General features: G+C 36.4%; 1 protein-coding gene across 5 annotated transcripts in view; it reads right to left on the reverse strand.

Moving 5' to 3' along the window:
• KIF6 (kinesin family member 6) overlaps nucleotides 1–13,316 on the reverse strand; it is a 185,621-nt gene that overhangs the window by 125,321 nt on the left and 46,984 nt on the right. For 4 of the 5 annotated variants that reach the window (XM_064509535.1, XM_064509534.1, XM_064509536.1 and 1 more), the window contains exons 8-9: nucleotides 8,357–8,500; nucleotides 4,837–4,923 (exon numbers count right to left, since the gene is read on the reverse strand). In XM_064509535.1, coding sequence (XP_064365605.1) covers nucleotides 4,837–4,923; nucleotides 8,357–8,500 — 231 coding nt within the window. The remainder of the gene's footprint in view (nucleotides 1–4,836; nucleotides 4,924–8,356; nucleotides 8,501–13,316) is intronic. The other variant, XM_064509537.1, reaches the window with a different exon arrangement.

The following is a 13,316-nucleotide window of genomic DNA, read 5'->3' on the forward strand; positions in this document are numbered from 1 at the left end:
AAAACCTATTTCTATGGCTCATTTACTTGTCTTATTTTCTTCCTAAGTTTCCTAAGAACTTTACAAAGTTATTTCTTCCTAGACAAAATATTCCTCAGAGAAAGCTTAGGGAAGATCTGCAACTGTACCTCTCTCAGCTTTTTACTATACAAACTATTTCAGTGTAATAATGTATCTTCTTACTACAAATCTCGAATATGGAATGGTTCTTTGAATGAGGTATAGTCCTCCTGCTTCACACTATCCTCTTTTTATGAGGATTTTTAAAAAATAGTATTTTGAAAGAATGTTCTGATAGATTTAAATAACAAATTAGATTAAGATGGATCTTTGAAAAAACTAGAGATTAAATGGTGTCACAGGAAGTTTTGAAAGAATGCTTAAGTTTAAAAAACAGCCAAGTTTCTCATCTCTCTTACCCCTGTTGCAAAGATTTCTGTGTAGAACACTTATCTCTGCTAGACCAGAAGCTAGATAAATGAGTTGGTGTGGACTTAGGATCATACAATCATAGTTTGGAAGGTACCTCTGGAGGTCATTTAGTCCAAACCCCCCATCCAAAGCAGGGTCAAATAGATCAGGTTGCTCAGGGCCTTGTCCGGTTGTGTTTTGATCATCTCCAAGGATGGAGATTCCACAACCTCTCTCGGCAACCTGTTTCAATATTTAACCACCCTCATAGTGAAAATTGTCTCCTAATCTTTTTTTTTTCCTCCCCCCAAACACAGAATTGAAATTTCCTGTGTTCCAGCATGTGTCCATTGCCTACTGTCTCATTACTGTGTAACACTCTGGCTCCATCTTCTCTATATCCTCATCTGTTAGGTAAATGTAGACAGTAACAAGATCTTCCCTTCGTCTGCTCTTCTTAAGGCTGAAAGAAGTCACTTCTCTCAGCCTTTCCATGTGTTCCAGTCCTCATCTATTAGGTAAATGTAGACAGCAACAAGATCTTCCCTTCGTCTGCTCTTCTTAAGGCTGAAAGAAGTCACTTCTCTCAGCCTTTCCATGTGTTCCAGACTCCTGATCATCTTGATGACATTCTGCTGGACTTGCTTTAGTATGTCAAGGTCTGGACCCAAAACAGGATCCAGTACTCCAAATGGGTCTCACAAGTGCTGTATAGAGAGGAATAATAACTTTTTTTGACCTACAGTCTTGCTAATACAGCCCTGTATTTGGTTGGTGTTCATCACAAAGACATACTGCTGACTTACATTCAATTTGTTGTCTATCAGGACCCCCAGGCCCTTTTCTAGAAAGCTATTTTCTAACCAGTGGGTGCCCTGCTGTATTGCTGCATGGGGTTATTCCATCCCAAACGCAGGACGTTGTATTTGTCCTTGCTGAATTTCATGAGGTGCCTGTCAGCTGATTTCCCCAGCCTGTCAAGCTCTCTGAATAGTGGCCATATCCTCCAGTGTATTGAGTGGTTCTCTCAATTTAGTATCATCCATGAACTTGCTGAGAGCACACTCTGTCCCATCATCAAGTTTGTTAATAAAGACACTAAACAAAAGTGGCCCAAATATACTTCTCTGAGGAACACTACTATTTACTGGCTGCTGGTCAGACTTTGTATAGCTGATCACAATCATTAAGCCTAACAGTTCAGCCAATTTTCCACCCACTTTACAGAACTCTTATACAGCCTATGTCTCACCAATTTGACTATAGGGATACTCTGCAAGAAAGTTTCAAAAGCCCTGCTAAAGTCCAGGTAAACGACATCCACTGCTTTCCTGTTCACAGAGCCAGTCACTTCATTATAGGAGCCAGTCAGGCACAATTTGCTCTTCGTAAATCTATGCTGGCTTCTTCCAATTACTTTCCTGTCCTTCATGTGCTTAGAAATGGCTTCTAGAAGAATTTGCTCCAGTCTTCCCAGGGACTGACGTTAGGCTAACCGACCTGTACTTCCCCAAATCCTCCCTGCCTTTCTTGAAGATGGATGTGATATTTGTCTTTTTCCAGTCAACAGTAACCTTCCTGATTGTCATGATGTTTCAAAGATAGAGAGTGGCCTTACAGCAGCATCGACCAGGTCCATCAGCACCCTGAGAGACATCCTATCTAGTTCCACGGACTCGTGCATATTCAAGTGTTGTAAGCGCTTCCTGACTTTATCTTTCTCTACTGTAGCACACACTCTGCTTGTAGGCTTTGGGACCTGGGGCTTGACAGCAAACCTTTCCAGCAAAAACTGAAGCAAAAAAGACAGTACTTCACCCCCTCAGCCTTTGTCACTCCGCTGAGCAGCAGGCCCACATTTTCCTTAGTCTTCCTTTTGATGCTAGTTTTCTCACAGAAGCACTTCTTACCCTTCACATTCCTTGCTGGTTTTACCTCCAGCTGAGCTTTGATTTTCCTTACTCCATACCCTGCAATGTCTGGGCAATGTCTCCACATTTTTCCCAGGCAGCTCATCTTCACTTTCATTTTCCTTGTTCATCCATGCCAACTTTCTGCACATTGGAGTGGACTCTTCTTATGCTTTAAGGAGGTTGTCCTTGAAAACCAAACAACTTTTCTCTGTCCCTTTACCCTCCACAGCAGTTTCAAATAGTATGCTGCCAAGCAGATCCCGGAGCAAGATGAAACCTGCTCTCCTGAAGTTCAGGACTGTGATTGCGCTATTTGTCTTTCTCCCTTCCCTTAGGATTTTAAACTCTGCAACATCATCATTGCCATAGCCAAAGCTGCCTCAGACCTTCACACCACCAACCAGTCCAACATTGTTTGTAACGAGTCTGAGTTTCCCTCATCTACTTGTCAATTGACTGGGTCAAGTAACTGTCATCAACGCACTCCTGAAATTGCTGGATTGCTGGCACCCATGCATATCGCCCTTCCAGCATATTTTGGGAGCGTTAAAATCCACCAAGAGTACCAGAAGCCTGCACCTGTGTCCCATGCTCCTACACTACACTGCTCACTGTACCAGAGAAGGCTCATTTGTCTCAACATCACAACATACTATGCAGGATAGACTTAGCATCTTAATTTCAGAAGGACTGAGCTTTTGGCAGCTCCCAGTAACTTAAAGCACCTGGGGAGCATTTAGGTACAAAACAGCAAAAGGACCATCATTCACCTATACGATAAGTTTTATACATGTATTGTAACGTCTGACCTATAGAAAATGCTAGTCGCATCCATTTCAAATACTTCTAAAGGAACAAAACCTAAAACATTAACAAATGCTATAAAGGGTTCAAGATATCAAAAAATGAACTAAAATGGTAAGATCGTGATACTGATTCCAATCAAAAATGTCAGGATCAAGATGTTTTTCTCATTAAAAAAATCACAACGCTAAGTCTGATGTATTGATTTCCTAGTAGGCTCTGTCATTACTAAGAAATATAGACAGAGGATGATACGTCCATAGGGATTACCTTTAAAATTCTCTGATCTTAAGCCACTAAATGAAATAATAAATATCCATTGATGTAAATACCAGCTATCTTGTAAGAAATCTGTATCTTCCACACATCAAGCAATGTTTCCTCTTCCTTTTTATGTCTTTTCTTCTTTTTTTAAAAAGTTATTTATAGATGATGACAGAGAAAATGGAGAAGCAATTTTATGTTAAACAAATATTCACATCATTGAATGTTGGTTTCATTGATTCATTTATATCATTTTGTGAACAACGAAAAAACAAGAGATACACAGGCAATTGCAACATGCTTGAAAAAAGTAAAGCAAAGGAGAGAATAGGCTGAAGAACAAATTAGTTTTGCTGTTCATTCCTGAGAAGAACTAATTGCCTAGTGGGAAGGCGTTTATCTAGAGAAGCGCAGCAAAACAATCTGACTGGTGTCCTGTAGAAACTCAGGTGCTGTCTCACCTAGAAACAAAATACTCTTGATAAGCTGCTTCCACCCATTTTCTGCAAATGCTAGGGACAAAATTGGCTCAGGAGCCATAGTTGACATCATGACATTGTGACAGACTAAACCCTAACAGTGCACCACAGCAGCCAAAAGCTTGCAACTGACTGTTGGAATCCTGAAATGAGAAAATACTGGGATGGCTAAGCTGTACCACCCTCCATACTAGGTAGCTACATTGCTAGCATTGTCCAAGGTAGCTTGATCAAAGCTAACTGGATTACATCTACAAGACACAAAATGATAGCTGTGACTTACCAGTAGCTTCAAGCTGAAATTCACTAGAAATTACATGTTATGAACTGTAGCTCAGCACAATATCAAATGGATTCTTGTTTAATACATACATTTTCCTTCAAAGCTTGATCCCATTCCCTTTAACATCAATGAATCAAGACCAAATCACCTCTCCCTAACACATAATATTTCTATGACAATTTCAGCAGTTGATTACATGGAAAAACACTACCAGGAAAATAATTAACGCATTCATTAATGTCTTTAATCCAAGGTAACATGTATGATATCAAAGTAAAGGAGAGGAATAATAAAAAAGCGTCATCAAGTGATCAGTGCTATTGGTAGATTTTTAAGAGCTTTAGGAACGTCTGATTACCTGTGAGCATGATATAGAAACTACCACCCTAAAAGAAACAACATAAAGACAGTAATGTTGTCAACACAAAGATCATAATGTCTTAGCTGCTTTAGGGGCTGAGAAAGCCTTTAGGGGTTTTATAAAGATCAGTTTAACTGTAATTATCCCCAGAAGATAAAATAATAGTCGTAGCTATTTTACAGAAAAGACCAGAATTTGCATCTAAAAATCCATTTAATAGGATGATTCATCATAAAATCTTCAACATCTATTCAACTGTTTTAGATTACTAAAACTAAAAAACAAGCAATCCCCTTCCCTCCGTCCCCAAACAATTCTCACCAGTCTGGGGTCAACCTCTTCATTAAGAACTGCTTCATTCTTAATAAGCGCAACTCGCTGTGCGAATCTGCAGGTTGATATAGATTCCTAGAAGGAAAAAAAAAAAAAGAAAGAAAGAAAAAAAAGAAAAAATTTCAGTTAGCTTGGCACCAGGTAACTGGAACAGAGAGCTGATGAAGTCACCAAAACAAGTTTGCTTTGTATATTTTACAGAACCAATCTGGGATTTCATATTCAAAAGCAGCAATATTCAAAATAATAGGTTAGCATTTTAATGAAACTGACAAATAAAACTCTCAAATCAAAACACTTATTTTACTGAGCCAGTCAGCCCCCGTGATCTACTATGCTTTAAATGATTCCCCAGCTAACACTAAAGGATAAGAAAGGTATACTACTCAGAGGGGAAAAAAAGCTTGACTGATGAGAAAAAAGGAAATCAACTAAAAACAGTTTTTTGGTGAAACTGGAAATGGAGAAGCACATGTAAGAAGATGGGCAAGGAAGCGAAGAGAAGGACAGCGGGAGACTAGGACACAAGTGAGAGAAACAAGCTGGGAGACTTAGAGCTAGAGGCATACAGAAGAATTACAATATAAGACAAGAAACTGTCAGAGATCTGAGCTAAGAAGGAAGTAGGGGGGTCCTATCAAGAAGCCAGAAAACTGGAAGACTGCAAGACAGTCTGTGACAACCAGTACATCTAGGTACCTCTAGTACACGGAACATCTAGGACACGGAATGAAACAGAAGATCTCTAAGTCCTACTTTCTCCTTTGAGGTCAGCAAATACTTAAATGCCAGACTCCACTAAAGAACTTGCCTACCTAACACAAAAGCAACCAACTGATTTCAGTTAGCTCAAACAACAAAATACCCCGTGGTAGTCTTAGAAGTTCCAATAATGTTTGATAAACTATACAGTAAAATTTTCTCTGATGGGCCAGTTCCTTTTATTAAAATGTAAAAATTTACACATAACCCCCTACATTCATAGAAAATTATTATTGTTACAGAATCCTATTTCCAAAATAAAGGAATTTCTTTCAGTTTCCCAAAACACATGAATACTAATTTAAATAAATGATCATATACTTTTTTATACAAAGGACCACTGTCTCTCTCAGTGCTTGGAGGTGGGGGGATCTGAATTAGAGTTATATGATGAAAGACTGCTGTTTATTGCAAAAGATATACAGTGAATCAAATGAGTTCCCAAAGAAAGGAAAGACAGGCCTTATGATCAAGGGAGCTGCACACAGTCTTAGCTGGAATCTGTTTAGCTTTGCTGTACAGTTCCTGTGCAATTACAATCAGTTAATGTAATTTTAGTTAAGTTCTGTATTTTCGCTAAGTACAGTTATATGTACATTATACATATATATATATTTCCGTCAGACCTCTTTGCGCTATTCAGTGTGAAGCATATATTAATTTAATGGATAGCTAACCAATGTTCAGTGTGTGAGTTTATGATCTATTTAGCCTATGCTATTAAAATGCTAATCAAAGCTGACAACTACTAATCTTCTAATCATTCTTTCTACCATGCTTATTGCTACAGTACCTGAGGGCTTCACAAAAATTAATCAATTAATCCTCTAGGTACTGCTTTGCTGTGAAGAGGTAGAATGACCACACGTTACAGAAGGAAAACTGAAGTCAACAGTATCAACGAATTTTAATCACACAGTAGAACAATAAAAAAACTAATTTTTCAGATTATCATTATATATCTTCTGCTGATAACAGAGTCCATTCAACTGTATTTACAGCTATAATAATTAAAATATCTGCAATTAAGAGTCAAGATTCTCTGTCAAGCACAAACTAGCACAAAAGTGATATAAGCTTTATATAAACTCTTTGATAGAAGTTACAATATAATGTAATTATCTAGGACAACAGTCTATTTCTCCTATAATAAGAATGCCCTTTCTTATTCTGAATTCTCTGTTTTACTGTTTTCATTTTTGTCAAGAGACAATACTTAGTCTTTAAGGACATTGTTTTTGTTATACAATTTCAGTTCATACCGGGGCAAGTCTGTCTTGTCTTTCGTGAGTGAAACATATCCAATGAAGGAAAAAACCATGATAATGGCATAATATCTCCCACGGTTCAAAATTAAACGGTGATCCCAATTCTGACATTTCCTAATATTTAGTAATTGGTTTAACATCTGTCCTAATATTACTTATGCATACTGGATTTTGGGGGGCAGCATAGGGAATTCTGTTTATTTTGGGGAGGACTGAGGAACTGAATCTGTTCTGCAGATGGTATATGTTAAACCAATAACATGAAAGCTGTCAGAATACTATTCTGGTAATTGTTGGGGCTAAATATTTCAGAAATAGAAACCTGGACTGCAATGAGAGGTAGATGTACCAGGTGAATTGATTTACAAAAGGGTAACTATCCCATATAGCCTAAAAATCCATTAACAGACTTATTCAGTTGTAACCAGACATCACACTTGCATAACTGCGTTTACAAGTCTGAACAATCTGCTGTCATTTAACAAAAAAAGTCCTTTTCTAAAGAAGAATGTGTCTTCAACTAGATGAAGCACAGTTTAAGTACAGTGCTTTCCACTGTATTTCAGAAAATAATCACAGACTTTTGCAGCAGTTTTTTTATTTGCTCATACTAGAATATTTTGATGTTACAGAAAATTAGGAAATAACTAGATTATAAACTGCTTTGAGCAATGCTCTATGTATGCACATTGCAACATATATTTTGGTAAACAAAGAGAAAACATCAATATGTAGAATTCCAGGGCAGGAATGTGGGGAAGGAAGCTAAAAATATCTGAAAAGTGTCCAAAAAACCCTAATCATTCCACCCAACTCCCTCCCACTACCACAAACTCTCGAATTTTCCACCATACTCAAATGATGAAATCTTGGTTCCACAGAAGTCTCCAGGAGCTCTTTCAAGTCTTTCAGCGTGATTAGAATTCCACTGATAGATCTTACTAACATGTCCTTTGGAAAATTCCTTGGAAATGCTTTTACCAAACTCACAGTTTTATTCATCAGGAAAAGGGTTCATTTTTCAAATTTTCTTGCTTCACTACTAGGTGCTAGTTCTTTCTCAACTTCTCCCTCACTTGAGATTACTTAGAGAATAGGACATTTCCTAAAAGATATTTATAGCCTGAATAAACTCTGCGTTATTGAATATTGATATCCATCTTGAAAAATCTGCCAAAAACACTGTGATATTACTGTCAGACATAACACATGCCTGTATCAATTGGTAGGAGTTGGATTTGAAATATGAAATCAGTGATGCATAGATCTCTTGTACAGAATATTAGGAAGAACTTGTCTCCATCTTACTGTAGTTACCAGTGACAGAAATATCTTCTGAAGACACTGGTAAAATGTTTTTTGTAAGGATAAGAATGAAAGCATACACACTTGAACCGCAAACTGTAATAAAAGTCAAAAGAGCAGACTCCGTAACAAGTGAAATATTCTTCCTTGAAAAATAGATGGAAATAACATACATCTATGTTTCTTTTGTCTAAAGAGAGCGTTGCTATCATGGTAGTCATACAGTTTCCTCCCAGGCTGTCTCTTAGCACTGAGGTCATCATAGAGTTTCGGTAGGGAATGTGTGACCGATTTTTCTCTGCAAGGGCAATTATTACCTGAAATAATAGTAAAAATGGAAAAAGGCTGTTAAATTTACATATATGTTAACAATTAACACAGGAAGAGAACAAAAAAGATCTGCTCAGCTACTTAAACTTCTGATACAACAAAAATTAAACATAATTACCTGCAAACTCACTGATTTTATTGAAGCAATAACCACTTAAATTAGAGCATGCTTGTATGTCTTTGTAGGAGCTGGACCTGAGAGGCTAAATAAATTTAATTTCATTATAACCTAACTTTACAACTTCTCAGCAAAATGGAAACTGAACACATGATAAACTTAAAACGACAGAGTTTCCTGAGAGATGTTAAGTTATTGAAAATCTTCCTAGAATGTTTTGTAGCATAACAAGAAAGTAAAATATGAATAGTATTCAGCTAAAAACTTCCTTCACATTTGCTAAAGCATGCTTTTAAAATGACACATTCTTAAAACACACAGTTCATAGAGGGGTCAATTCATTTATTTCCTAGAAATAATGTCTTGAAAAGTACATATACAAATAAAACAGTGAATTGTTACCATCTACTGCTGGAAAGAAATAGGCTAATTCAGTTTAGATATATATAACTTGGCCAAAAAGGAAATGATAAGCTACTATTCTCAGTTTCCCTTCTCAGCTGTTTACATTATGGGACCTAATTATTATTAAATAAAAAGCTAGATTACCCCATGAACTGTTGTGATACAACAGATCTGAACTGCTATCTGGCCAAGCACTGTACTGAAAACTAGCTATGTGAGTTATGTAAGCTATGCAAAATAGTTAGAAGTTTTTTTCCTTGAAAAGTGTTACATACCATCATATATTTTGTTTATGCTGCATTTAAGAAAATTGTTATTTTAGAAAATCTAGTGTTAATATATTTGTTGGCACTACTTTTTCTTAATAGTCTTCAGAAAATTAAAATTTCTTCTTATTCTAAATTTTATAGTAACAGCCCTCAGAGGGAGAAATGCATAATATGAAAATTTCTATCTTGTAAAGCAATCTGAAAATACATTTCTGGTGCAAAGTTTAACATCTCACATCTTACAACTTGTTAGGTGGAATTATGTTAAAGTTTTATCTCTCTCTCTATATATATAACTATATATCTATATCTATCTCATATTGCCTAGAAACCTTACATAATACAAGTTATACCTTAGCAGGTACACTCACAGTCTGTCATACAGAGACTACAATCTGAATAGACAACATGGGAAAAGAATGAGAGGAAAGAAATGTTATTTCCATTTACACTGGGAAATGTGTTACAGAGAAGTTCACACAGGAAGTCTATAGCCCAGACAGAATTTGAACCCACCCACACTAGTGGTGAAAAGCTATGTGACCCACTCTCGCAATGCAGGAACAGCTTTACTGTCATATGAGTCATGTAACACAGGATATGATTGCTAAAGTCCCTTTATTCCCTTTGGTAAAGCCTCACCTAAACCACCAAATCAATCTTTAGAATCTAGTTACCAGTCTGGAATAGAAAGAGGGCAAATCTGAAGGACAGGGCAATTATGTTCTTTCAATGAGTGACAAGGATCACCTGTAGAATGGGCAAGATTTGAACCAGGATTTTCTAGTGGCCAGCCAAATGTAATAAAAAACCTGTCTCATTTTGACACAGTAAGAAAGAGGGTGTTTCTACCCTTTTGATATGAAAAGCAAGAGGTTTTCCTTTTTGATACTGGTGGGTCTCATTTTGACAGGCCTTAACATTATTGCTGAACCAGGACTGCAATATGTTGTTTTGAATCACCATCATTTAAGCCACAAAGTTTTACTGGAGGAGGAGCAGGTGAAAGAAACCACTTTAGGACCTCTTTGATCTTTTAAATATGAAAGTAGTCAGAGATATTTTCACCGATGGAGTATAAAACCATATCCGATATGAAACATAAGAAGAGCAAAGAGCAGGTAATAAGTACTATAGGTACAAACTCTCACAAATAGCTTTCCTGAAACATTTAGAAATATTTTAAAGAATAAAATAAGACCCGAGAGTCACAGGCTGTTACAATACCCTCTGCAGTGCACCCAAGAGGCCCAGTCCCTGTCCATATCCATTATGCAAGCAGTAACCTTTGTACAAGGAAAAGATTTGCACCAGTGCCTGATGCCAATAGGCAGCCAGGAAATGTGGTCAGAGCATGTGTAGGAAACAAGGATTTGATACAAGATACAGTTATGAGATCTCTGCCGCTGCTCTAGATCCATGTCTCACACCTTTCACGTTCCTGCCCATACCTCCCTGCTCTTCTAATTTCTGCCAATCCATTCTCCCATCCCACTTCTAGTAATGTTTATCAACTTAAGCTCTGCTCCTCACAGCACTATATCCCACCTCTTCTGCTGGTGTCTTGTAACCAGTTGCAAGCATTCTTACTTTTTGGAAAACATATTCTGCTAATGCTGGTCTCAAGCATCTATGAAAGCATATCTGGGCTTTTTCTCATACATGCAGTAAAGTATCAATGGATCGTTACTAAACAGTTGAACTTGTAAATAAATTATTTTGGGGAATGCTTGCAATTTAATATTGGTCACAGAAGAATCAGAATTGAATGGCTCAGTTCCTACTGAACACAAGATATTTCTTACCATCTTCATTGCTCTTTTGTTTAGTATAGTAAACATTTTTATTAATGATACGCAATCCCAAACAGAACCCAACATGCTTATCCCCAGCTGTATTTATTCTGTAACAGCAGTTAAAAGTTGCATGACAAAATGCTACCATTTTTCTCTTCTATGCCACTTCAAATCTGCGTATCCTAAAATGCATTCCAGAGATTATTAAATTTGGCCTCACAAAAGGTCCTGTGATGCTGTATTGTAAATAAGTAAATTCATACAGTAAATAAAAAGGATTGTGAGAACACATAATAAGTAATTGATGACTCAGAAGAGGCCCATTTTTGAATCACTTATCCTTATCACCTACCATGAGAATAATTAAAATATAAACATTTTACTTCAAGGTCAAATTTAAACAAATGGGGCTATGAAAAGAATCCAGTGTGATAGTAAATGACTGACTGTCATCTGCTGTGCCTTAAGTCTCCCCTTTTGTCAGATTGAGTACCTCTGACTGTAGATGAAATGAAAACTAAGACATTTGTTAAAAAAAAAAAAAACACACATAAACATGAAAAATATGCTTCCCAGTAAGTGGAAAAATTTATATTTTCTAACCATGATTTTAAAGAATTCACACATATAAACAAGCACAAAATTTACTATTTTGAGGGATTGCCTCAACTGTAAACTTTATTAAATAAACACAATCAATAGAGTAAAAGGTAAAAGGAACAAATCTGAATTTCATAATTAAGCCTTTTTTCATACTTTTTTTCTATTTCGTCCACCAAATGATAGCCTCACAGATCAATACGTACCTTACTATTGTAGTATATAAAAGTTTTTAATAAAGCTTTTGGAAAAAACACTTAATTCTCTAGCAGAGCTCCAAAATTAACATCTGGCAACACAAAGAGCATTTACTGGACTATGAAAGTAACACTCTATATTCAAACTCAGAGAGAACTTCATTTCTCTAATAGGTGTGAGGTCTGAAAACCACACTTGAAAAACTCCAATGATTCCAACTTAATAGTACAACAGCAACAAATATATTTCATTGAATTGCCAAGTGTTTTTTTACTCTTGCATGGATTTTTACAGCATTACAACAAAAAAGGTTACAGAAGGCCAGAAAGATGTAAATATAATGTAAAGTAAGTGTTTATAAATAAACATAAATTGAAGTTGGAAACATTGTGCAACCTGGTTGAATTTACACCATAGAATCTTGCAACTCCAAGATCTGAGATTCCTGCAAGGTCATAAATTTCTTTTAGCAATACCAGGAAAAAAAAAAGCCAAAAAGAAACACCTGAAAGGGAGAAATGCTACGGAACATAGACATTGTCTATAAACCTGGTAGAAGGACTAAGATCCTAAGATGTAGCATTATGTATTTCTAGTCCTGAAAGGATAACGATTATATCGGATCAGTGAAGGAAGAAAAAAATTCTCTTCACTTGTATCAGCTGAAGCCTGAGCAATGTAAAGAAGTGAACCAAACATTTCTACTGCAATGCTATATTTTCGTAGTTTCCATGCAACACTTACATCCCACCATTATCTTAACTCTTTAGCTTTTGTTTAGTGAAAATTTAGTGAGATTAGTCAGTATGAACCTACTCCTTCAACATTTGCTTTTGCCAACAAGGAAAATAAAAAGCAACTTTGAAAAAATCTGGTAAAAAATTTACCGGGGAGTCTATTTTCCAACAGTTTTGTGGCCAGTGAACACAGAGGGAGAGAGAGACTGCATCCTCCTACTTCCTTAGTTCTGCTAATTTTACCACTTTCCTTTACTTCCTTTTAAAGTCAAAACAAGAACAAAATACTGAACTTTGTCAACTCAATAAATATTACGACAGGTAAGAATTTTCAGCTTTCCCAATATTGTTTTTTAATATGATCTAAGAAAGTGTCAGGCAGGATTTTTTCCCCCCAGATGTCTGTAAAGAAAAAAAGAATAGACAGGAACTGTTAGAATGAGGAATTTCATTCCTCAGACTTGTGGAGATTTATTATTATTACGGTTGCATCTACGTGTTCTGTTGCTGTAAAAACAATTGTGGCAGTCGTTCAATAAATACATTAGCAAAGTTAATTCTCATCTCAGAGATCAAACATTCTCTTTGGTAGACGAATGAAACAGCAGATAGAGAAGAGCCTAACACTATACCGTATCACATTGCTTGCTTGAACAAACTTCAGTTCAAAAATTGAGTGA

The sequence above is a fragment of the Dromaius novaehollandiae genome, chromosome 3 (genome assembly GCF_036370855.1).
Source record: "Dromaius novaehollandiae isolate bDroNov1 chromosome 3, bDroNov1.hap1, whole genome shotgun sequence".
In the NCBI taxonomy this organism is placed as follows: domain Eukaryota; kingdom Metazoa; phylum Chordata; class Aves; order Casuariiformes; family Dromaiidae; genus Dromaius; species Dromaius novaehollandiae.